The sequence below is a fragment of the Chaetodon auriga genome, chromosome 7, assembly GCF_051107435.1.
Source record: "Chaetodon auriga isolate fChaAug3 chromosome 7, fChaAug3.hap1, whole genome shotgun sequence".
NCBI lineage: Eukaryota > Metazoa > Chordata > Actinopteri > Chaetodontiformes > Chaetodontidae > Chaetodon > Chaetodon auriga.
The window spans coordinates 6049345-6073363 of record NC_135080.1 but is presented as its reverse complement, the minus strand read 5'-3'; the positions used below and the strand labels follow the sequence as shown (position 1 = coordinate 6073363).

At 40.9% G+C, this 24019-nt stretch overlaps 1 protein-coding gene across 1 annotated transcript in view; it reads left to right on the top strand.

Annotated features, from left to right (window-relative positions):
* The window catches only part of b3glcta (beta 3-glucosyltransferase a), a 58153-nt gene extending 35195 nt beyond the window's left edge, over positions 1-22958 (top strand). Inside the window, exons 5-15 of the mRNA XM_076735768.1 lie at positions 2209-2285; positions 2969-3080; positions 4456-4592; positions 4735-4798; positions 6102-6236; positions 9764-9833; positions 12853-12966; positions 19498-19597; positions 20054-20173; positions 20983-21127; positions 22344-22958. Coding sequence (XP_076591883.1) covers positions 2209-2285; positions 2969-3080; positions 4456-4592; positions 4735-4798; positions 6102-6236; positions 9764-9833; positions 12853-12966; positions 19498-19597; positions 20054-20173; positions 20983-21127; positions 22344-22511 — 1242 coding nt within the window. The 3' untranslated portion in view covers positions 22512-22958. The remainder of the gene's footprint in view (positions 1-2208; positions 2286-2968; positions 3081-4455; positions 4593-4734; positions 4799-6101; positions 6237-9763; positions 9834-12852; positions 12967-19497; positions 19598-20053; positions 20174-20982; positions 21128-22343) is intronic.
* The last annotated feature ends 1061 nt before the right edge of the window (positions 22959-24019 follow it).

The following is a 24019-nucleotide window of genomic DNA, read 5'->3' as shown; positions in this document are numbered from 1 at the left end:
GCATGATGAGTGGACCGTGCAGTAATGAGCCACAGGGTCTTACGCTCTGCTGCTTTGTTTTCCTGGCAGCGTGAAACATCGGCTCTCTCAGACAGTCCGCACACACCTTCTCCTCTCCGTCCTCCATGTAGAAAATTTCGCTGAAACAGATTCCTCTCATTTGAAAGTGATTGTGTGTGCTGCTCATGTCCTCAAATGCCCTGAACTTGTTTCCAGTGATATTTCTGTCTTACTGACAGTTTATTTCTTAGCGTAAGGGCAAGCAAGAGCAGAAACCCTGAAGGCAATATGAGTTTTGAACGATCATACTGGTGTCTCTCCAAGTTTTATCTCCTTAAAGAATAAGACGATTTTCTATGTTGTTCTTAGTGTCAACCATTCACATGGAAAGATCAAAACCAACAAAAAACGTAAGTAAAGCCAAGATCAGGCTACACAAGGCTGGTAATGGCATGACCCGACAGAAGCTGGCAACAAAAATGAGGCAAATTTGAGACATTGAGCTCTATAAATAATAATAACAATCGCTTATTTTATCCTGTCTTCTTACAGTGTTGCATAGTAGAAGATGAGCATTTTGCTTTCCAAACAACTTCCACAGTGCGTTCTGTGCCATCGGCCCGCAGGCAAAGCGACAAAGGAATGATGTTTGTTCATTTCAGCGAACCTGTAGTCATTTGCATATCACCCTCCAGTCCGGAGAATTACACCGAATTAATCACTCCTGTGGGTGCGAGATCGTAGTTACCCTCTGCACACATACTGCACATGTATGTATGTTTGCCTTTATCCATGAACGTGTCCACACATATGTTAACACTCAGTGTTGCTGTCAGGTGGAGTAATAGTTATTTCCTGCCACCTCTTTATGCATGCAAGACAGCCACCTTGGTAGGGGTCCAGCATGTAGTCATGGTAAGAATTTATGGTCGCGGTGACCACATCAAAAGGCAAAAATATACTGTAGTCTGATCACGGCATTGGGCCATCTCTCAAGACTTTCTCTACCATGTCTGTGGTAATACTGCTAAACAGTCAAGCAGTTACTTTAAAAAAGGCTAAATAATATGTTGAAATGTTCATGGTGCATTTATCGGGGACTATTTCTGGCTGAAGGTTAATGCACATTTGGTGTTCTAGTGATTGTTTAAGGCAACAGGACACAGTGTGGGGGACCAAACAACAACAAACTCCAAAGGATTGTTAATATGTTTAACAAGATTGTGCGTCAACAACACAGTGTGATGCTGTTTCATGAGTCTTGAGCGGCAGGGACAGGCTGGGCATCCCTCAGTGATGTCTCACGCTCTCTTTATGGTGAATACGAGTTGCAGCCATCCGGATGGAGGTACAGGGCGCCGCCTTTGCTGACTGCACTTCCTCAGAGATCCTTTTATACTGTCCCGAGTAGTTCTGTTCAACAAATCCTTGCTGTTGTGAAGCTCTCTGTTGTGAAATGTCTGTCTTTAATCGTCTTCCCTGTTTTGGCTTTATTTGTCTGACAGTTGCCACAGACGCAAACAGAATTTCCAAAAGGATAATAAATGAAAACTAATGTAAAATAAACCGCAGCGCTCACGTTCATCATGATGAAGGAACATGTTTTTGCACAACAGTGGGGATCCGTGGCACAGCAGTCTTTGGCAGCGCAGGCAGTGCTCGTAGGATAGATTTATCGTTGATTTTGGCCTTTTCATGGGAGTTGTTGACACACAAAATAAAACAGTCTGTGTTCATTTCTGTCAGTGTTGCACAGTATTGCGGTGAGGTCAAGCTGCGCAGATTTTTCCAATTGCATTACCATGCAATATTAATGTAACACAAATAAAGGCAGACAAATAAAGGCAGTCCGTTGGTAGATGTTTGGCTGTGTAGAGCGATAGGGGAGTAGTTATACGCCCACCACATAGGCACAAGGCTATATGCATGTGTATTATTCAGAACCATAAATGCACCACAAAATGGTTAGCTTCTGTGCTTGAATGCAGAGTATATGAGACTTGTAGTAAATGGGCTAAAAGCACTGGTACAGTTGTTTAAGTGAGAGACAGGGACAGACAGAGTCCAGATCTGGCTCATTAGCATTGATCAAACCTTTGACTTTGCAGTTACAGAATAATCTCTCCTTTCATTGTCTCGAGCTTTGTGTAGCTGTTGTACAGTTAATGAACTTCACTGTATGTCTGGTCTGTGTGCTGCTTCTTTCAGAAACCACCGGTGGTTTTGCTTCTTCACAGTTTATCAGATAATGAGGGAGACTGGAGTATCCTTCCCCTGCTGCCTTAGTAAGTATTGCTGAACTCTCAGGATCGAATCAGTGTGTGATTAACAAAGACTTAAATGTCAGAAACATTTTGCCTTCCCACAGCTGAGATTTTGGAGGTTTGAGCACAGTTTGTTAGCCACGTTTTAAGGCTACAAATTGCTTAGAAGCTATTACGAACAGAATAACTGACTGATTGCGACACACTGTGATAAATGCCTTCCTAATGCGTCTATAACTGTGGCAATAAGCCCATTATTTGAGCTATCCAGTGGTCCAAAGAGCACAATAACGACATTAGCCGCAGTCGCCTACATGATTGGGCCTTTTAAAAATCTGATATGTGTTCAATAATTGTTTTGGTGAGATGTGAAACAACATTTGAATCTGTTTTCTTCTTCTTCCACCGCAAAGATTTAGGACCTAGATCACCAAACGCACCCCAGATCATTACAGAGCTGCCCTCTCTGAAAGAAGTCTGTGTGCTTGTGATGTTTTTTTGTCTCTCTGCCCTCTAGGGAAAACTCTGTGGCTGCCTTGATCTGACTGGGTCAGGAGCCTCAGTGAGATAGTTCCTCAGACTGGACTGAATTTGAAAAATCTGCTTTATCTGGAGTTCGCCTGTGCATGGCAATCTTCCATTTATTCTTATTTTATTATTTGTCTCTAGTTTTACATGATACTTTATTCTTTATGTGTCCCCAGCTTATCGCGCTCCTTCGGGAAAAACTCATCCTGGATTGTATTTCTGGAGGAAGAAACAAATGTGAAGATGACTAAGCTTATTCAAGTCCTGGCAAAATTTGACAAGAATAAAGTGAGTGTATGCAGTATTCCCTCTAAACCTCCAGCTCTTGCTGCCTGTCTTTGTTGCTCTGTCTCTTTGTCAAATTCATCAGCTAGACCAAAAGCTTCCTGCTTGGGGCTCCGGCCTAGTTGATCATCGCTTCAATTAAGAGATATGGTATCAGGTTGGCTCCAGCTCGTCTGCAGCTGCACTGAGCTCTGCCAGCTCTCAGTGTAACCTGTCAGACATGTCACTCCAATCTCTGCTGTAGACCTAATTTAAGGCCTGTCTCTCCACTCATGAAATTATTTTTCTTGTATATGGGTCGTTGGGGTAGGTCGAATATAAATATTAGATAAACGCTGCAGTCAGAACATTGTAATGGAAAAGATTTCTTTCTTAATCAAGCTTAGCAAAATAGCTTTCTCCATCAATAATTTGTTTGTGTATGAATTTTTAAAATAATCCAAATAACAGCAGCATTTTTCTGTTTTTTTTTTTTTTTGTTTCTATTTGTACGTGTTGACAAGCTTTCACAACACGAGTTTGCAGTGGCTTTCAAGTGAAACAGGGCCAAAAATGATGTTAATTACATTTTGATGTAAAGCCCACAGGGAAAAATAACACAACAAACTCACTTTTATCAGCAAATGCTGAAGTTTGCTTTGGTCTCTGCACAACAATTAATGGAAACCTTTCTTATTCATCTTGAAGTGTTGACACCCTGCATGGGTTTCAAGTCCAAGTCAGAGATGGAAATCATCATCGTGTTACTATAAGTGACATTTTCCTGAGGAGGACAAGACAATGAATACATCAACCTTATGATTCGATTCATTACAGCACGCCCTAAAGCAGCCACTTCTCCAAGATAAGATAAGATTAAGATAAGACTTTATTGATCCCACACGGGGGAAATTCTCTTGTTAGAGCAGCAGAATAAGAAGGAGAGATAGAAAACAGAACAGAGACAATGACAAAGACCATGTGCATTACATGCAAAGTGATTGCCTTGTGTGGCTCAATTTCACATTGAAATAATTTTTATTTTACACTCCTCTAAACCTCCTGTACTTTAACTGTTGGAGGATTTTCTCTAAATATAAGATCATTTTTACTCCAGATATGTCGAGAATTGTGATGAGACCCTCTTTGGCTGCAATATCTGGTATCTTTGAACTTCATTCCATTAAGACATCTCATTATTTTCCAAGCTAGTGACAAACTTAGCCACCGGAAAGAATTTCAAAGATTTTCTGGCAAGTGCAGTGTGAAGAGTTCCAAATTAGGCCCGAACGTGTCTTTCATAAAAGCTCACAGTGATATGTTCACCGTAAAAAGTGCAACTAAAGTGAAGTAACCATCACTCATGCTGATGCTATGTCACATGCTTCTCATTTATCAGGAGTGGTTTCTCGGTAAGCCCCTCCATGACGAAGAGTCGACCATTATCCATCACTACGCCTTTGCAGAAAACCCCTCCGTCTTTAAATATCCTGACTTTGCTGCTGCTTGGGTCCTGAGCATCCCCCTTGTGGTTCGGTGAGTACGTGCAGTAAATTAGTTTTGCGTCTGTAAAATTGAGTTGTTCGGTTCCCATCACTGCATTATTCCCTATTTTTGAGAGGTTGACTTTTGTATTTGCTGCATATTTCAAGAAAAAAAAAGTGATTTCTTATTTCAGGCTTGCAAACAAAGTGAGAGATGAGCCACTTAAATCTGACTTCACCATTGACCTGAAACATGAGGTAAGATAACATGCAAGTCACATGGTTACCTTCAGACCTATTTTGCTTGGAAAGTGATGATGAGGCTCCTGGTTTTCAACCATTTTCTATCAATTTTCTTGTTTGTCACACACAAGCCAACGCTGACCTACTATAAGTTATTTGCACAAAAAGAGCGAGGCATGAAATCGATCTAACCTTGAAGTGAAATCTCATTACTTTGGAGAATTGTCATGGCGCAGCATTGAGGTTCTTATTTTTATCACTGAAATTCAGTCAGGGAGGCATCTAGGGATTTTGTTGGGGTAAACACGGCATCAGACTTATCAGGCTCACTCTGGAAAAGGTGGTGCGGTTAGAGATGGCACGAGTTCAGTCTGAGAGATTAAATTAAAATACTGCATATTATTTATAGGTAAAAAAAAAATATATGCAATGTGTTTTTTTCCTGCTGAGGTTTCAAATGAAGTTAAGGAAATTTAAGTTGTTTTAAAATGATATCAAGTGGTGTTTTTGCAGATTAATGGGTCACAAATAAAGATCACTTATATGTAAAAGTACTGTACTGACATTGCGTGATTTCTCAATGTCAGTCCAGTTCACTGTCAGTAGATAAGCTCCAGGCTGTAAGTCAGCAGAACATCACAGTTTATACTTTCAGTAGATCCTGATTCTTTGGGACATCCGTCCATTATCTGTAACCGTTTATCCTTTGGAGGGTTGCAGGAGGCTAGGCCTGATCCCAGCTGACATTGGGCGAGAGGCAGAGTACACTCTGCACAGGTCTTCAGTTCATCACAGGGCTGAAGCACGGAGGCAATCATTCACACTCACATTCACACCTACAGGCAATTTAGAGTCACCAATTAACCTAACCTGCAAGTCTTTGGACTGTGGGAGGATGCGAGAGCACCCTGAGGCTCCGTGCAGACTCCACAGAGAAAGGCCCCAGCCCTGCCATTCAGGCCGCACTGATTGTCCGTCTTCATCATGTATTCTTTTACTGTAATGTTCTGGATCTTTCCCTGTAGAATAGCCCGACTAAATCCTACATTTGCCGTCCTTCAGAAGGAGATAGCAACACTCACCAGCTCTCAATTTCTCCTTCTCCATCATCCTCTTTATGTCTTTTGTCAGTCATCTTAAATGTTCACGTTGCTCACTGGAGTTTTGTTGTGAGAGCAAAATCGTGGTATTTATTCTAAACAAAGACAGACGACATTCCACGTCTCTTCTGTTAAGTCTATAACAGAGCATTAATATCTGAAAGATTGCATCTTGACTTTAGCTCGTAAAACTGAAAGATCCATCTGTGTCATTACAGGTCGCCTTGTATATCTGGGACAATGGGAACGGTCCACATCTCACTGCCGTTCCTGAGCTGTGCACTGAGCCGGAGGACTCTCCTCAGACCCTCAGCCACTGTGCTACCACTCTGAGCAGCAAGCCTCCTCCATGTGTGAGTATCTGCCTCCATTTGATTGTCCTCAATTCCCAGGAAATGGAAAAGGGACAAAATTGAACAACAACAACAAAAAAGAAAAAAAAACAGAACGCGCTTCACTGTGAGCTATTGGCAGTTCTGTGATATTCAGCCTTCAGCCTTCAGCCTTCGTGCCTACGGCTGCATCAACGCAGCAACCGGTGCAGCACAGCCCTGAACATTATATTGCCCTTATATTTCATTCAATAGAACATTGTGCATTAACCTAAAGGGACAGATGTCTCGTGTTTGTCTCGCTAAATCTAATTCAGTCTTCTGCAAAAAGGGAGAAATACATTGCTAAGCAACGTCCTTTTGCATCCTCTCAGCATTAAGGGTCACATCTGATTTTTCTGACTTATTTTTGATATTTGTCTAAATGTGTTGAAGGTTATCCATCTCCAACACTGACTGTCAGCCAGTTTTAGCATGAGAAGTATTTTAGTAGGTTTATGACTCATCTTCCTCTGATTTATCCTGTCATCATATCTGGACCAAAGAAATGAAAACTCACATGCAAATTCATGTTTTTACAGCTGGCAGTGACCCAGGTTTCAGTTTCACCTCCTCCTTTATCCTCTTTATCTCTGTAGTTGGCCGTTTTACACACATGTCCATCAGAGCTCAATTGTTGTATTTCTTATGACAAAAACATAAATCATCTCATGTTGTTTGGGGACAAATTTCGAAAGGATATTTGTTGCTTATGAATAAGCTGAACAGAAAATATATTGTATAAGTGTTGGAAATTTTACCAATTGCATGAAACTAAGTGGAGTAACGCTTCACAGTCAGGAACAGGTGCTACACTCCAACTCTGACAGCTCACTGAATCTCTCTCTTGGTATCTTAGCAGTAATTGATCTTAGTTCCCTATTTATAAGATAATACAGAGAAAGGTTATTACAGTCGGTTTTATGTTCAAGGGAGAAATATCTGTTAGGCCGTTTCTTAGAATAATCCTGCAGGATATAATTGGGACTGTCTTAAGGCCGTACTTGATGTTGCATTTTATCTGAATGGGAGTCTGTGTGTGTGTGTGTGTGTGTGTGTGTGTGTGTGTGTGTGTGTGTGTGTGTGTGTGTGTGTGTGTGTGTGTGTGTGTGTGTGTGTGGCTGAGGAAGAAACATAATTAGGTCATAAAGTAAGTAAGGTCAGTACTTTCACTGTGATGTAGGAAGAACAGCTTTAGTCTAATTTAATCCTGATTGTTGGGACACTTTCTTACTGTTCTAGTCTATTATTTATTATTTTTCTGTCCATGCCTGCGTGTTGAATTATAAGCACGCTTTGCCACATGATACCTCATGTTGTATTTGTTAGTGCTGTGTTTGCTGTAGCTGAAAGAAGTTTGGTTTGTGAACCGATCAGAAGGGTCGGTCGACCTTTAGCCAGCAACTGTCGACGGCTCATGCACCCTCAAACAATCAATAACGTTGGGACGAAGTGGTAGCGTGGCACAGATGTGTCTGTGACTGTGGTTTTGTTGAGTGTGGGTGAGGTGGGTTGAATTTGGGATGCCAGAACTGCAGCTGAACGTGTCCCAATTCAGACTTTTTTCCCTTCCCGTCGAAGAACATGTTTGTTGCAGTCACGACTGTCAGATTTGTATTCATGTGGTTCCCCCCCCCCCCCCGGTGGAAATCACTGTCCTCATAAAACTGCATTCATTTGACCTGAAAACAGGACGACAACTGGAGCAACCAGCGCAGAAACATGAAGGTCACAGGTTTGATAAGCATTCAGGGACAAGTTTCCATTCAGACAAAACAAGAGGGGACATAATCAGCACTTAGCTGCAATGTCAACAAGGAATGAAGAGCCTCGAGAGGCAGATTCCAGGAGGTGAAGGACGACAAACAAAGTGGCCGCGGCAGCATAACACTTCCTTTCTATTTGAGCCAATAAACGTGGTGTTGCTCCTCTCTGCACGCCGGACGTTTCAGGACAGATGCATGTTCAAATTTAACAGACATGAGTCATTTTTTTCAAATGAGTAAAACAGACAAAAACAGAGACAATGAGGGCTGACAGGAAAACTGACAGTGAGCAGTAAAGCTCATAATAGAAATGTATTTTGAGTGGTCTTGAGGTTTTTGGGGTCTTATGTCAACAAAGACTGAGTGTGTGTTCACGCTCAGTCTTTCTGTCTGACAGTCCCGTAGATAACAATTAGTCAGAAACTATTGAGCAGTTTTGACAAATGATTAATGGTTCATGTCATTCATCAAGTGAAAAAGACAAACATTTGCTGGTTGTTGACTCTCAATCTGAAAATTAGCTTTTCCCCCATTTTTATTTCATCATCAACACTTTTTGGTTTGGGGCTGTTGGATGGAAAAAGCAATTTAAAGATATCACTTTGGATCAACATTTTAATGAGCATTCCATGCACTGAATGATTAAAGCAGCTATAACCAATATTTTTACAATTAAAAAGATCTAATGTGAAAACAATGCGACAATATGAAAGGAGCCACTCTTGGTGATGAATCTACAGAGAGTCAGAGAGCTTTATATAACGAGTTTCAGCTCACTGTTTATTTGTCTCACACCCTTACAACGTCATTTTCAGCATTGTTTCAGCCAAAAACCTCTAAAAACCCACTGTATATGACCTGCTCAGACACAGTTGGCAACTAACTGGTGAACAGAGTGGAGTGTTTAGCAGCAAAGCAGCAAGATATTTCCCTCAGGAGTTGGTAGAGACCAAAAACAGAGCTGAAAGAGAGTGAATATCAATCATTGTTGTGTTCATAGCTTGTCTCTGCTGCACACAAGTGGCCAAAAAATATGTTATAGCAGGTTTAATCAGTTAAAATGAATAAAATAATGGAAATAATCATTAGCTGCAGCCCTAATTTGTACATTAATGTTTCAATGCTCGGGCCTGATCATCGCACAATGGATTCTTTGTGTACATCACATCCTGTCTCTGAATGTTCCTGGAGAAGTGATGGTTTGTGCAGCAGCTGATGACATTTTAATGTAGCGTACACTGTTAATGCATCCTGTCTGCTGTTGATTTAGTTGATCTTTTTGTGTGACTGAAAAAAAAAAACATCATATCAGCCCTTTCCATTCTGAACTGAATGTGGTAATAAAGGGCACACAGATGCACACAGACATGTTTTTCTCTCACTCTTTCATTTCATTTATTATCTTTCCCAGTTTCACCGCACGTCTTTTTATTGCCAAGGCTTTTATATTTCGCACATGCACACCTAATGCACTCCTGAATTTTTGTGTTAGCAGCTGCTGTATGTCTAAGTTTCAGAAGGAAAGCCAGAGGCCCAAATGACCCCGGACTATTAGCAGAACTATCCATTTCTAATTTCACTTTGAAGACTCCCACTGATCACTTTGAAGCTTACTATCACCTGAAAAACTCCATTTCTGCTGTTAGGCTGGATGTAATATAGATTCTGTTTTAATTATGTGTGATTTATTCTGTGTGTTCATGTGAGCATTTCTTCGATTAATGTCTCCTGTTTTCATCAAAGGGGGAGCCTGTAAATAAAGAAGATATATTTGTTGCTGTGAAAACGTGTAGGAAGTTTCACAGTGAAAGAGGTGAGTCACACTCCCACTCTTACACAATCTGCCAAAGATGTGCAATTTCTCCTTTAATTGGAAATGCTTTTGCCCTTTTCTTTTACCTTTCACGTGTGACTGTGTCAGAACAGAAATCATGAGATTTTTCACACGATAATTCCACCGACATGTCTGAAAGGATTTATAACACATTGCATTTGTTCACCAACAGCAGTTTTATGTGTTTGTGTTCCTGAGCTCATGTAGTAAACTCCTTTATCTAATCATGTGTTCACAAAGTGGTGACACTCACTTCATCCTCGCTTGTGAACGACTGAGCCTTTCCAGGATGCCCCTTTCATCCCAATCATGATGCCATCACCAGGTCCAATGAGCCTGTTTACCTGTGGAACGTTCCAAACAGGTGTTTTTGGAGCGTTCCACATCCTGCTGCTGCGTCAGATTCTGAAAAAGCTGATGAGCTCAAACATTAAATGTGTTTGCCTTTGTGCTGTTTTCAATTGAATAAATGTCAAAAAGGATTAGCAAATTCTTTTTTGTTGATGTTTTACACACTGTCCCAACTTTTTTGGAGTCAGTCCTGTGATTGTATTGAGGCTAAAAGGAAAAACCTTGAAGTGATTTTTTTTTTTTTTTCTTAACTGGAAATGTAAATTCATCCAACGAGCTTGTCTGCCGTTTAGCCATTTATTTGCACGCTGTGGCTGATGTTAAGACATCTACAGTAAATCTGTCTCTCTTTTAACCTGATGAAAATGTAGCAGGCTCAGTCAACTGCTCAAATTGCAGATTCATTTCTGAGGGCTCAGACAAATTGTACGGCACGCTCAAAGAGTATTGCTCCAAAGTAATCCCACTAATTACCTTAATTACCATTCCTCTGCCAAGCTGCCAGTATTGGTTTCAAATGTAGAAAAGATGAAAATGAATATTCGATTTATATATCAAAGATTATCTTAGATCCATTAGCAAATAGACATGAAAGAGCCACACATTTAATTTACGATGTTTTAATCTCCCTCATCTGAAGTGATTATCTGTGCAAAAACAAAGACGTGGACATAACAAATGCACATTCATCCATTTTGAAATTAGACTTGATGTGAAATTAGTGTGAACGATTGATGTGTTACTCTCCCTTTCCTTTTCATGGTAGCTCTGTGTACTTCATGTACTGTTACAGTATATGAGCATCAACCTTCAAATCTATGTTTCGCTTTGTTTTTTGGATTTGAAGCTACCACAACGAAATGAGAAACACATGTATCAATAATTATTCGTGTTTTGAGTTTTCATGGCTGTGTGTAGATTTTGCACATTTGAAGCACAAACATTTTTTTTTTCTTTTTTATGATTTGTTGGGTGTTATTCTGTCAGAAACAACCTGCAAATAGCAACATTTTACAAATATTCACAAAAGGAAGAGGAAGAAAACCAAAACAAAAAGGCACAAATGTGATTCTCACGTGGAGTAAAAACTATAAAATAAATGAAATGGCTAAGAGAATAAATGAAGTGTTGGAATGGAAGAGTGCTGTGCCTCTGCTGCTTCAGACAGCAGAGTACGGTGGTAATGCTGTACGGTCTCACAGTAGCTGTTACTCATTATGTGAGTGGTGCATTTCTGATAAAACATTCCATTTCTTTTCTTTCCATTTCCTTTCAGAAGACATTTTTAGACGTTTTTAAAAACTAAAACACAGAATATCACATCATCCAGTGACTTTGTGCTAGTTTGATATGAAGTCTTACTTACATGTTTACATAGTATTTGATAAATAAAATCCCATTTCATATCCACTAAAGCTGCATGTGTAGGCTGCTTGTCTGTGTCAGTATCTGTTTTCAGACTTTCTGACTAAATCTATTGACTGTTTGCTGTAGTACGGCAGGAAATCAACATCTGACCTGCACAACTTCATTTTGGATTCTTAAGTTTCGTTTTTTACCGTTTGATTGTGGTGATATGAAATAACATTGTTGTATTTGGAGCTTAATTGTTGTTCTTCATTAGTACATTTGTCAGTTTCTAAGAAGCTTTAGACGCAATGAAGGCCAGCCAACTCAACTTTCATTTTTTTGGTTCATTCTTTCAGCGTTAAATATGCCACTCTGATTCACTTTTGTTGATTTATGAGAGTTGAACACAGCCTGGAGCGGCTGCTGCTGCAGATCTCTGGGTATTCAGTGTTTCTCAGCCCTCGAACACACTCGCCTCGACATACCCAGAAACACATCACAAAACCTCCAGAACTCATCAGTCAACTGCCAATCAAGTCTATTGGAAAACTTAAAACTCTGATGCCAAGAATTAGGTCATTGATAGATGAATGCTGTGTGCACTAATAGCTCAGCTGAAAGAGAGTGTGTATAAATGGAAGGGAAAAGTGCATGCAGGCGCAGTAATCTGCTAACCTGCACTACTCCTCTTACTTACTGCTGCTTTTCAGCAGAGGACAAAAAGTCAAAAGGCTGCAGGTCCCACTGTTACAGTACATCGAGTGCAGGCCGACCAAAAACTAGAAATTACATTTCTAATTTTTTTTTCTGGCAGGAGATCCCAGGATTCATAGTCCTGAAATTTTACTGCTGAAACTGAAGAGAGTGCATTTTGTTTTACAGGATGTAATATTTTGGCAACAGGTTTGTGCACACCAAACTGTATGTATCATAGGAAATATAACATCAGCACATTATTCCTCAGTCTGATATGTTCTGCCTATTTTTCAAGGTGTCTTAAACATTCAGTGAAGTGGGAGGACTAAAGAAGGACACTGAGGCATTTTATCTTACTCTCATCTTTTATTTTCCATCTCATGTCTCTACTGATGATTTATTTCTGTAGAAGCCGCTTCGATGGTCTTTAATAGAATATCTGACCAAACACAGGCAGAAACATCAGAGAAGCCATGCATGGTAATAAATATGAAATAATCATTCGTCCAGGGAGCAAGTCTACATCGCACAGAACCAGAGGTCTGCTTGTTGTGAGACTTGGTGAACGCTGTATTGATCGATTTTCTCCCCTTTGCTCCAGTTCCAGTGATAAAGAAGACTTGGGAAAAGGATGCCTTATTTTTAGAGTACTACAGTGACCACGCTGATCCTTCAATACCAACCATTGATATTGGAGTACCAAATACTGAAAGAGGTGAGTGTTTGTTCTCCAAACTGAACTCCTTCAGCCTCCAGGTTATCTGCATCTACGGAGGTTGGCGAAGAATTAAATGGCAAAGCTGAAATGTCTAACACCTTGTGAAGTGGATGGCAGGTAGTAGATGTATATAATTCAAATCTAATTTTGTAGCAGAATTGGCACTAAAGTGAGCAGGAGTAGCCCACTGCACTGCAGAAAATGGCACAATTACAGAACTAGATATTTGTTATTCAGTCGACTTCATAAACAGATTTCAGTCAATTATGTTGGCATTGTTGGTTAACCATGCTGAGACTTTTTTAGACTTTTCCATGCTTTCTTCTGTTTTTTCTCCGTAATTCTGAGGTGATAAATGCGTCTGTGCCTCCTGTTTGTTCTTGGATTTGAGGAGCTTCTGTCTGACTGAGAGCAATAAACTGCACATTTACTCAACAGAAACTTGGCCAACATCTCCTGCTGATTTCCACAGACTGTAGGCCTGTCGCTATTTAATAACTGAAATGTTTTCTGCAGATATTTGTTTGTTTAAGAGCTGGTGATCATCTGATTTGTCATCACTCACAGTGTATTTTTAACCATTGCTCATTTTGCTTGACTTACTGTAGCGTCCATCTTAACAAACTCTAACTGCACAACCAAGTGTGTTTTAAAAGTTAATAGTTTTAGACAGTTCAAGGCTTTCTTGGTGAGATTTATATGAGAAAATTGATACCACTCTTACTGTGTATCTGTACATTAAATATGTAGCTGCATCAAGGAGCTGTTAGCTTAGCTTAGCATAATTGCTGGAAACAGGGGAACAGAGTTTCCAGTCTTTATGCTAAGTTGGGCTCATCGGCTCCTTTGTGTATCTTTATATTTAGCGCACAGATACAAACCACAGAACCTCATTTTAAATTCATGATAAGATCCCAAATGTTGTCAAACATATCTGAGTTTGAGGAAATGTGTTTAAAATGATGCGTGAGACATCTTCAGTATCATTATTTCATGTAATGGTGCAGACTGCAGACACAGGAAAACATATACAGATACAGAACATGTTAAAAGAAAATAAGGTGACTGCTGTGCCTCCGCAGTAAGAGGTTGAACCTGGCAACAAAGCCCAAAAGTGGCTCCCTCCATTGCTGCACCACGCACGTCTGACTGGGCGGAGACGCTGGGACAGCCCAGGCTTCTCTGCACCAAGGCAAATTCCTTGTAATATGTGAAAACATACTTGGCAGCGAACCTGATTCTGAGTCTGGAGGAGAAACACATCCCCCTGCCGGTCTGCGAGCCTGGTGATCCCTCAGCACAAGCTTTAACCCAACAACATCCTCCAGCTTCTCCTGAGGGAAAAACTGGAAATGCATAATGTATGATAATCAGAAACAAGCACAAGAACATGTACATAGAGCGTAAGACTGCTCAAAGCAGCCCAGAGTAGTTTGTAAAGACAGCGGTAGCTCTCTGCTTCAGCGCCCTCCTGGCTGCCTGAGGCAGCGGCCATTTGGGTGCAAATTATTTTACAGTCTGATGGCTGTTGGCATAAAACGGCACCCTAAGACCTCTCATGTTGCACCTTAATGGCATGATGCACGGACTGAAGCCACTCTCATCCCACTGACTCTGGTTAATCTCCAGCCTCTATTCAGTTTCTGTCTTCAGGCAGCTTCTTTAACAAGGACGTCCTCTGCAGCCTCTTTGCATTGAGGAAGTGAAGGATGCAAACTGCCACCGGCTACTCGCTGGAACATGTGAACTTGACTGTTGCAGAGCTGAGACTCCTCAAGAATAAAAGTCAACCTTTTCATGTAAAGTTACTCTGTTATCAGTCCAGTTTGTTGTTTATATGCAACCCCCGTACTTCAGGGCCGCCTCATCTCCACCTCTTCGTTTTGGATGGTGACAGGTCTCAGCAGCTTCTCGCTCTGTAACAAATCCTCTACCAGCTCCTTTGCCTTCATGACCCTGAGCCACACATAGTTCTTCCTGCACCAACTATCAGTGCTCTCAGATGTCTTTCATACTGTATTCTCACTGGAATCACCATGTTGGATCTTTTTAATCAAATATTAGCAGGAAATATCCACAAGGAAACAGATTTTTACTAATCTATTTTTTTTTAATTTGATCAGATTTAAGAACACTTAATCAGATTTCTGAAGGTGGGTCTCACCCCAGCTGCTCAAATCCGATTTCAAACTGAATTTAAACCATTACGTCACCCGTAAGGGTAAAGAAACCTTGATGTCACATGGTGAATGATGTTATACCGGTCAGCTGACCTCATGGCAGCACCAGGAATCACGCTATGGAGCAGTTTCACACGGCAGTGAGATACTGTGGATCTGTGAAGAGCCAGTGCATCTGTTCTTGGTCTGTAGCCTGCTGCTTGTTATTTTCCTTCCACATTGGTAAAAATGCCACCTGAAAATGCAAAAGTGTGTGTAGTTTACATCTTTACAGCAACCAGTATATCCCGACCTGTCTGATGCATCTCATAAAAGTAGAGCCGTAAATGCAGAACTGGTGTGAAGTTGGAGGTTTGATATGTGGAGGATAGAGAGGAAGGTGACAGTACAATCCCCCAGGCCACCACAGTGCCACTCTGCAGCTTTTGATTCATCACCAATGTGTAATTGTTTGGAGTCGGGCCACGTTTGACTGAGTGCTTTTGAAATCTTTTAAAAAGCTAAAAACTCATTGATTTTGAAACATTAAAATCCCTGACAACTGATTAAACACGACGCCGCCTGATTGTATCATGCAGTTAATGACTGCTCAGGGTTAACTGTAAGTGGAAAAATCCACTGCCGGGTCTTAAAAGTCAAGCTGAACTCACAGCTAATAGAGCTTCTTGGTTTAAATAAGGAATTAAGCTCTGACTGCTTTTTTGTTTACCCTCTCTAAGTCTCTCGTTGATTGGTACAGTGTTACACTGGCCCACGTATTGCATGGTTTTCATCCCATTGGTGGTGTTGCACTAGATTACATAATACAGAAATGTGTATCTAATGTCCAGTCCATCTTCAAGACAGTCCAATGCATCATCACTATCTGCAGCCTAAAAACTGGCCGTACATGCATCTGTGACAGAGTCAAACAAAGACACGTTATAACCTTCACAAGGTTCATTGGAAAGCTGTTGAAGAAGATTGCATTAGATTACAGGTAATTAAAAAAGGGAGATAAAAGGGCTGCAACTAACAGTTATTTTCATGATTGATGAACGTGCTGAATATTTTCCCAATCAATTTGTTTTGCCGGAAAATAATGAAAAGTGCTTGTTTTAATTTCCCCTCAGCCCACAGAGATGTGTTCAGATTACATGCTGTACTGATATATCGTTCTGAAAAGCATCAAATCCTCACATTTGACGAGGTGGAATGCAAATGTTTGGCATTTTCGCTTGAAATAACATTTAATTAATTGATTAATTGTCGCGGCTCTGTGGCAGAGTGCTGCTTTGTGAAGTGGATCTATTCTAACCTAAAGATTTATTAAATGGCCGTCTGTTCAGTCATTTCCACTGAGCAGAGCAACACTCACATTCCAGCTTTTTAAATGATGTTTGTCATAATATTCTCCCTCCGTACGACAGATACCGGGGTCAGGGCAAGAGATGATGTGTGCTCCCCATTCACAGTTTGCACACTGCCAAGCTGACAGGATGACAGCTGGTTATGCCACAGCAGAAAAAAAATGTAAAGTGGAAGTCGTCTGGCTTCTCAAACCTGCTCATTTGCATACCGTAACTCGACATGTTCCCTAACTCAGGTACAGAGAGTTGGTGTGACTTACCTGTGAGTTTGATGTCTTACTCCAGAAAAAAAGCCATGGCTCCACTCCTCAAGCTCCACATTATGGTAGTATTTTTTAAGCCAGTGTTGGGTGGGAGAAAGCGTCTCCTTCCCTTTAATTTTGCCTTCCACTGCACGCCGGTATCCGTACTTTCAGGAGACAAACAATTGAGTGTTGGATCTTTGGCAGCTACCCACGGTCCATCATCAAGGCAGGGGGACTTTCTCCAGTTTGGTAAGCAGCCAGATACTGAAACTACTCTCAGTTTAGTAACTATGCATTCTGTCATTCAAACAGCACTCATACAGTAAATTGGATTTTTTCGCAGTGGTTTCAGTCAAGAAGCAGGGAGATTTTAAACGTGATTGGCCCTTGTTTAAGCGACACCATGGCTACAGAGAATAAAGGTAGTATCATGCTGTATCTATGGAGTCAGTCACCAAGGGACGTACACCGGAGCCAGTGTTGCAGTACATGCTTAATCAGATAAGCATGCACTGGAAACAATGAGCGATTGAGGTCAAATGAAAAATAAGCAGTTTATCTTTCCCTCGGTGCCAAATACCCACGCGATATTGGATCGGTTATCGGACTGAAATTGAGTTTAAGTCAGGACGTGCATTATTTCTTTCTCTTTGTTAACCTCCTCTTCCAAGACCTCAAGGTTTGTACTAATGATTGCTGAGAGCAGCCTGGAGTTCATCAAGAGCCGACAGGCATCAATATGTCAGGAGTGTGGATTCACCTTTCATTATTTATTTTTTTCACCGTCCACTGACTTCATTGATTCCATTGAGTTGCCTTTGCTTTGAGAGCCAAGTGTTAGGACTGTATCGCTAATGTATGTTTGTTAAATACAGCATTTATGTGTATTTTTGAAGAGGAGGTGCGGAGTTTCAAGCTGTCCAATCAATTTTAAGCAGTACAAGATGTGTGGGGAAAAATCATCGTACTATTAAACTAATATTATTTTCCGTTTATACATTCCTGGGTTGATAGATGTATAGGTACATACATACACACAGACTATTTTAAACATAAAATAAATTGTCTTGAAAAAAGTTTTGATCCCGCTTAAAACTATCTGTGTTATCATGCCACCATCTGTAGTCTCAAAGAAATGTTAAGCCTGGTGAAAACACACAGGCCTTACAGTATATATATATATTATTTATATATTTTTTTTTTCTTGTGAAAATGGGAAAATAAACTCAAGAGTCTTAGATTAAAAGTTTTAGATGTTAGGGGAAGGGTGATGCAAGACCTTGTAATGGGAAAACGCCATATCAAGTAAATACTCACAGTATTTACAGTAAAGTGTGTCGGAGGAGAAGAGAGAGCTGATGATAGGAGGCACTTCTGGGGCCAGCGAGGACTTTTCTGCAGAGCATTATGTTGCAGTGACAGGTAGGACATTTTAATGATAGTGCATGAGACATGGACATGGACGCCTCTTCCAACTAGAAATGCTGTAAGATTACCAGGCTTGTCTGGAGACCTGACTCTAAAAGTGCGTTTTTGGATTTTATTCCTGTCAGCGGTTCAAGGTGTCCTTACTTATTCTATATTCAGATACCAGTAAGGAAAAAAAAAAAAAAAACACCTTGGTTGCCTTATAAATAAAACAGCAGGGCCTCAGTATTCTTTGTGATCCTTGCCACCAGGGATTTCCATGTCTGAGCTCTCAGCCCTGATGGTGTGCAGATATTTGGATTCTGATGGTTATATTTCTTTTGGGTTCCTTGTATTTGTTCTGCGCTACCACATCACTGTTTTTGTTTTCAGGAGTTGGCAGAACATTTTGTTCTGTCTGGCAGTCATGTCAAACATGCCAGAGTAGAAGTTTGATCTTCCTCGCTCATCATGCCAAACATACCTTATTATTTGTTTAAGGTGTCAGGATATAGACAACAGCCTTCTGTCTGCTCACAAAGCTCGAGAGGACACGTCCTTGCGTTGAAAAGATTTTCTTTAATGCGTACAATACAAATCTTAAGAAGGTGGCACAAGCAGTTTTTTCTCTTAAATACAAGGTCGTTCGTTTGATCACTGAGGTGGCGGATGTGTCCGCCTACAGCCGTGCGTGCCTCTGAGGTGTCCTTTAGGCCTTTGCCATTGAGAAGTACCACTTGTTCAAACTTTGAAACTTATGATGCATGCAACTGGCAAATTAATGCTGAAATGTACTGCAAATTTGCTGCACCCTGGTTTGGTTTGGTTAGTTTTATGGTTAGCCTCAGGGCTTTGGCACAGCTTACCGATGCATTTTTATTTCCTTCTCATAAACTGTGTGGAGTGTAATCAATTAACGGTTTGTTGAAATGGTTTTCGTATTGTTTAAAGAGAGCACCATCGGCCACATCTGGTGAATCTTTATTTCATCAGAGCACATTTCCTGCTGAAAAATTCCTTCCCTCATTGTAGTGGATGACACTTCACAATAATGTCTCCTCTTAAGTAAAGTTTTGCTGTTTTTATAGTCATTGCTTGTGACTGTCGGTTAGCCTACCGCCTTTCACGTCCTTTAGCGTTAGCATAATTTATGAGTGTGATGTTGTCTTTCTGTTTATGCATTAAGTGCTTACACAGGTGTGTGTGCATGTAAATACCTGCTTATGCAGAGTGTGTTTTTCTTCCTAAATAAGGGTCATTTATCTTGGTAAACCAGAATGCAGCGCATGGTCAATATGTGATTAAGTCGTACAAGCCAGTCTATTGATACCATGTCTCTATTTGCAGGCCACTGTGGGAAAACCTTCGCCATCCTTCAAAGATTTCTAAGCAGCTCTGTTCCACACACCAAGTGGCTCGTCGTCGTGGACGATGACACACTTATCAGGTATATTTTTGAAGTGTGTTTTCAGCCTTGTGTTTCTCCCCTTTGTTCGCGACGTCTCACTATTTCAATGCCACGCTTTCGTTTTCCTCAAACTTTGACTGACACTTATTCATACATTTTCTAATAGATTCTGTCTCGCAGCCATGAAAAGGTTTGAACAGCGGAAGAGAGAAACGCTTGGAATAAAGTCATTTTGTGAGAAGGAGTTCCAGAGATATTACCTTCCCAGTCGAACATCTAAAAAGCTCAGTACATAAATTCAGGTCCAGCTGGATTCACTTTATATCTGTCAGGTTACCCCTTCATGTGGATGCCTCTGGATGTGTAATAGCGCCTGAGGGAGAGCAGTTATTTCAGCTTCTAAATGGACAGTTTCATACGCATGTGTGTATGCGCAGGTGTGTGCGTGTGTGATGATGATGAGGGTGTGATGAGTTTGATCTGTGCTTTCTGCAGCCTCCCCAGACTGCAAGTCTTGCTGAGCTGTTATAACCCCTCTGAACCAGTGTGTCTGGGAGAGAGGTACGGCTACGGCCTGAGCCAAGGCGGCTACAGCTACATCACAGGAGGTGGAGGGTGAGTTCCACAGCTCGGATGCTCGGGGAATAATGATGAAAGATACAGACGCAGCAGAGGGACTATAAAACCTGTAATGGAAAACCTGTAATCTGTAGTTTACAGATAAACTGTTTCGAGTCAATTTAAAAGTGTGTTGCTCCCTTAAGGGACGTTTTGATTTGCAGGCTGCATTACAGTAAACATACTCAATAAAAATATGGAATAAGTCACCTCAAAATACAGTAAGCACACAGTCTTCAGTTGATAAGACAGGCAGTCAATACTTAATACTCAACATCATACAAACTGAGTACAAAAATTATTGCAGTCCACAAGATCCATATTTGACCGCCCTCTTATTAATAAAAGTGGGCAATAAGCAAGTTATATGCCAGCTGTCAGTGCTGGAGGAAAGCTGTACTATAGATAAATCTTGAGCTGTGAGTGAGCTGTATGAGAAACTCTATTTAGGGACACTTCAGTTGCTGTGACACTTTACAGCACTGCAACTGCCAGCTCTCTCAAAAGTGATATCTCCTAAAAACTGTTGTGAGTGGCAATGAGCGATTCCTTTGGCGGCTTAGGATTTGTTTTTCATGTGTAATTGCCTCTCTTTTCAAAGAGATGTCACATCATTGTTGTGCAGAGTCGAATCACAGAAATCTCCCTCTCAGCGTGATTTGCAGTTTCACCCCCCACTCTGTCGCCCCCTCACGATAAAATAATCACGATGAATCTCACAATGATGGCTGAAAGACGTGTTATTCTCTGCTCACTTCCAACATTGGCCTCATCTGTTTCTGATGTCCGTCTCTGTGTTGCTGCAGTATGGTGTTCAGCAGGGAGGCTGTTGTCCGACTTCTTGACAGCGGCTGCAAGTGCTACAGCAATGATGCGCCGGATGACATGGTGCTGGGAATGTGCCTCAATGCTCTCGGACTTCCTGTCACACACAGTCCACTCTTTCATCAGGTTTATTCACATTCTTACAGTTCTTTCTTTGTGTCTCTCTGTGTGTTTGTGCCTATGGTGAAACTGATGTGGGTCTTTAAAGACAACGTCTGCTTTATTTATTTTTTGATAAACTACCACCCAACTATGTTTAAGTATGTTCTGATATTTAGAGGTCCTGGACACCCACACGGAGGACTTTAGTTTTTCTGGCTGATTAAACCTCTCCTTATGTCATGTTTAAAGGTCCAGTGTGTTGGATTTAGTGGCTTCTAGAGGTGAGGTTGCAGATTTCAACCAACCCCTCATCAAGCATGTAGGAGAACCTATGGTGGCCTCAGAGCTCATTAAAAGCACAAAATGTGCTCTCCAGAGCCAGTGTTTGGTTTGTCCGTTCTGGGCTGCTGTAGAAGCATGGCGGTTGAACAGGGTGGACTCCATAGAAGAGGACCAGCTCCCTCTGTAAATACAAAGAGCTCATTCTTAGTAACACTAATGCAACAATTCTCACTTCCAGGTGATTATACACAAATACTTATGAATATTATGTTCCATTTCTGCCCATAGATTCTCCTTAAATCTTACACACTGGCCCTTTAAGTCACATCTTAGATTCCATAATTACAAGCAGCTGAGTGGGAAAATTACATCAGTCTCTCTACTTGTAATTCTGAGTCAAAATGACCCACAGAAGACGAAAATGACCACATAAATCGCCGTTATGTGAGGTTTTCCCATTGTGCTGACATGATGTAAATGCACCATCTTATCCACATCATATGGGATGGCTCGTAAAGATGGGAAAGATTCCCATGGGTATAGCTTGCTACTGTACCACTCCAGATGGTCGCAGGATTGTTTTCGTGAAGGTTAGAAATACAGTGTAATAACATTATAGCTCTATAATCAATTAAGTATGGGTTTAATTACCCTGAACGATGGATTTGAGCAGGCATCCATGTTCAGGCCGTATTGTAGATATGGATATATCTGCGCTTTAAGAAAGATTGCAGTCTGAATTCGAGCTCGAATGTTGTGTAAAAATCATGAACTGGTAATTATTCTCACTCTGTCATGAACATATATATAGCCTAAAGGTGGGCAGAGCTTTGCTATGTGTGCAGTATCTGTTTCAACATAAACTTCACGCCTTCACTCTTGCTCTCTGCAGCACTTGCACAAAGTCTCTTGTGACTGCTTCCAAATATGAATTGCTGTACTTAATCTTACCTTTCAGGCACGCCCAGAGGACTATGCCAGAGACTTCCTAGCTCACCAGGTGCCCATCTCTTTCCATAAACACTGGAACATCGACCCCGTTGCGGTTTTCAACAAATGGCTCAAGGATGACTTTGTGGCAAAAGTTTCAGATGGACTTAATAAGAGCGTTAAGACGGAGTTATAATGATTTTAAGCACACAGCCAGCCTGTATGAATATGTATGTATGTACAGCGTGTGTGTGTGTGTGTGTGTGTGTGTGTGTGTGTGTGTGTGTGTGTGTGTGTGTGTGTGTGTGTGTGTGTGTGTGTGTGTGTTATGGAGTCATGGAACTGAAATATTGCCCATCACAGCTGTAAATGTTTTTGTATTGTTGATGCTGAAGTGTTATTAAGAGGGACCTTGTGAGCGTGTGTCCGTGACATGATACACGAGTGTTTCATTGACGGACTGCATGTCGAGGTTACTGTCATATTGGAAATATGGATGTAATATGTGTATATTTATATTATATGAATAATCTAAACCTAACAGAGGAGAATCTTCCTCTATGGGAGGTACTGTATCTTTCAAAAAGTATCACTAATGCTGTACAGTGTGCTCTATTTTGACATAAAAGTGTAGTTACTTGAGAATGTTTTGCTTCTCTGTGTCATTGGAGGCTTATTAATTAGTGACTTTAAACCACTAATGTATAAATTATCAAGCTGTTAAAGGTTAATTGGGGCTAAAACTACACTATGAAGACAGACTGGTGCAGCTAAAAGGCAACATTAAAGCTCTCTGAGAATGCTGAATGTTTGCAATTACTCCTAAAATGTACCCATACTGTAGTCTTTAAAGAGGCCCAGCTGCTGCTCATGCAGATAAAGTTCTACCTTTACTTTAAACTCACCTAAACAGTCTCATTACATTTTGGCTCACTTTGACCTCAGTTGCAGGTACAAAAAAAAAAAGCTTCCATGAACATACTTTCTTGTAAAACATGAGCTGATATCCTGAGGTATGAGCTGGAAATTGGTTTTATCAACACCAACACCAGTTTTTCATTTCCACAAAATTAACTGTCTCGGATAATTAATTGGCAGCCTCAATGATTTTCTGACCATTATTAAAGGTCTTTCAAAGACCTTGAGCCTCGATGAAAGAATGAAACTTTCCTCCTGGCTGTTTGCCAACTGAAGAAATGAATTTGCAGCTGTAATGCCTCATTCAAGTGATGTTTCAGAAGAAAAAATGGAAGTCACTCGTGCTTCACAAACGCTGTGGAAAACCTGAGGATTATGAAAGGCTTGATATTAATTACACTGAAAATTTGAAATGTTAATACAGGAAACCTCATTACTGCCAGCACACTGCAATACAGCCGATGTTCCTCTGCTCACAGATTCTGTCAGTATTGTGGGTCTAAATTTACACTGTCCTAACAGCACACCAGGCCACCTCCAGTTCATGAAAAATCTATTAGCCGCAGGCATTTGAAGCAGTGCACTAAGTCAAGTAGACATCTCCTAACACACCTATGAATTGTAACCTATTTGCAGGAAACAAGTTAAATTCCTAGTGGGACCCTCCCACTCATGGAGGGAAATCCTCTGCGTGATTCAAAGTAGGTCCGCACAACATGCTTGCACCGCCAATATTTCCAGCATGTCAGCAACAGCATCCCAGCGGGGTCGGACTGTGTCTGGCGC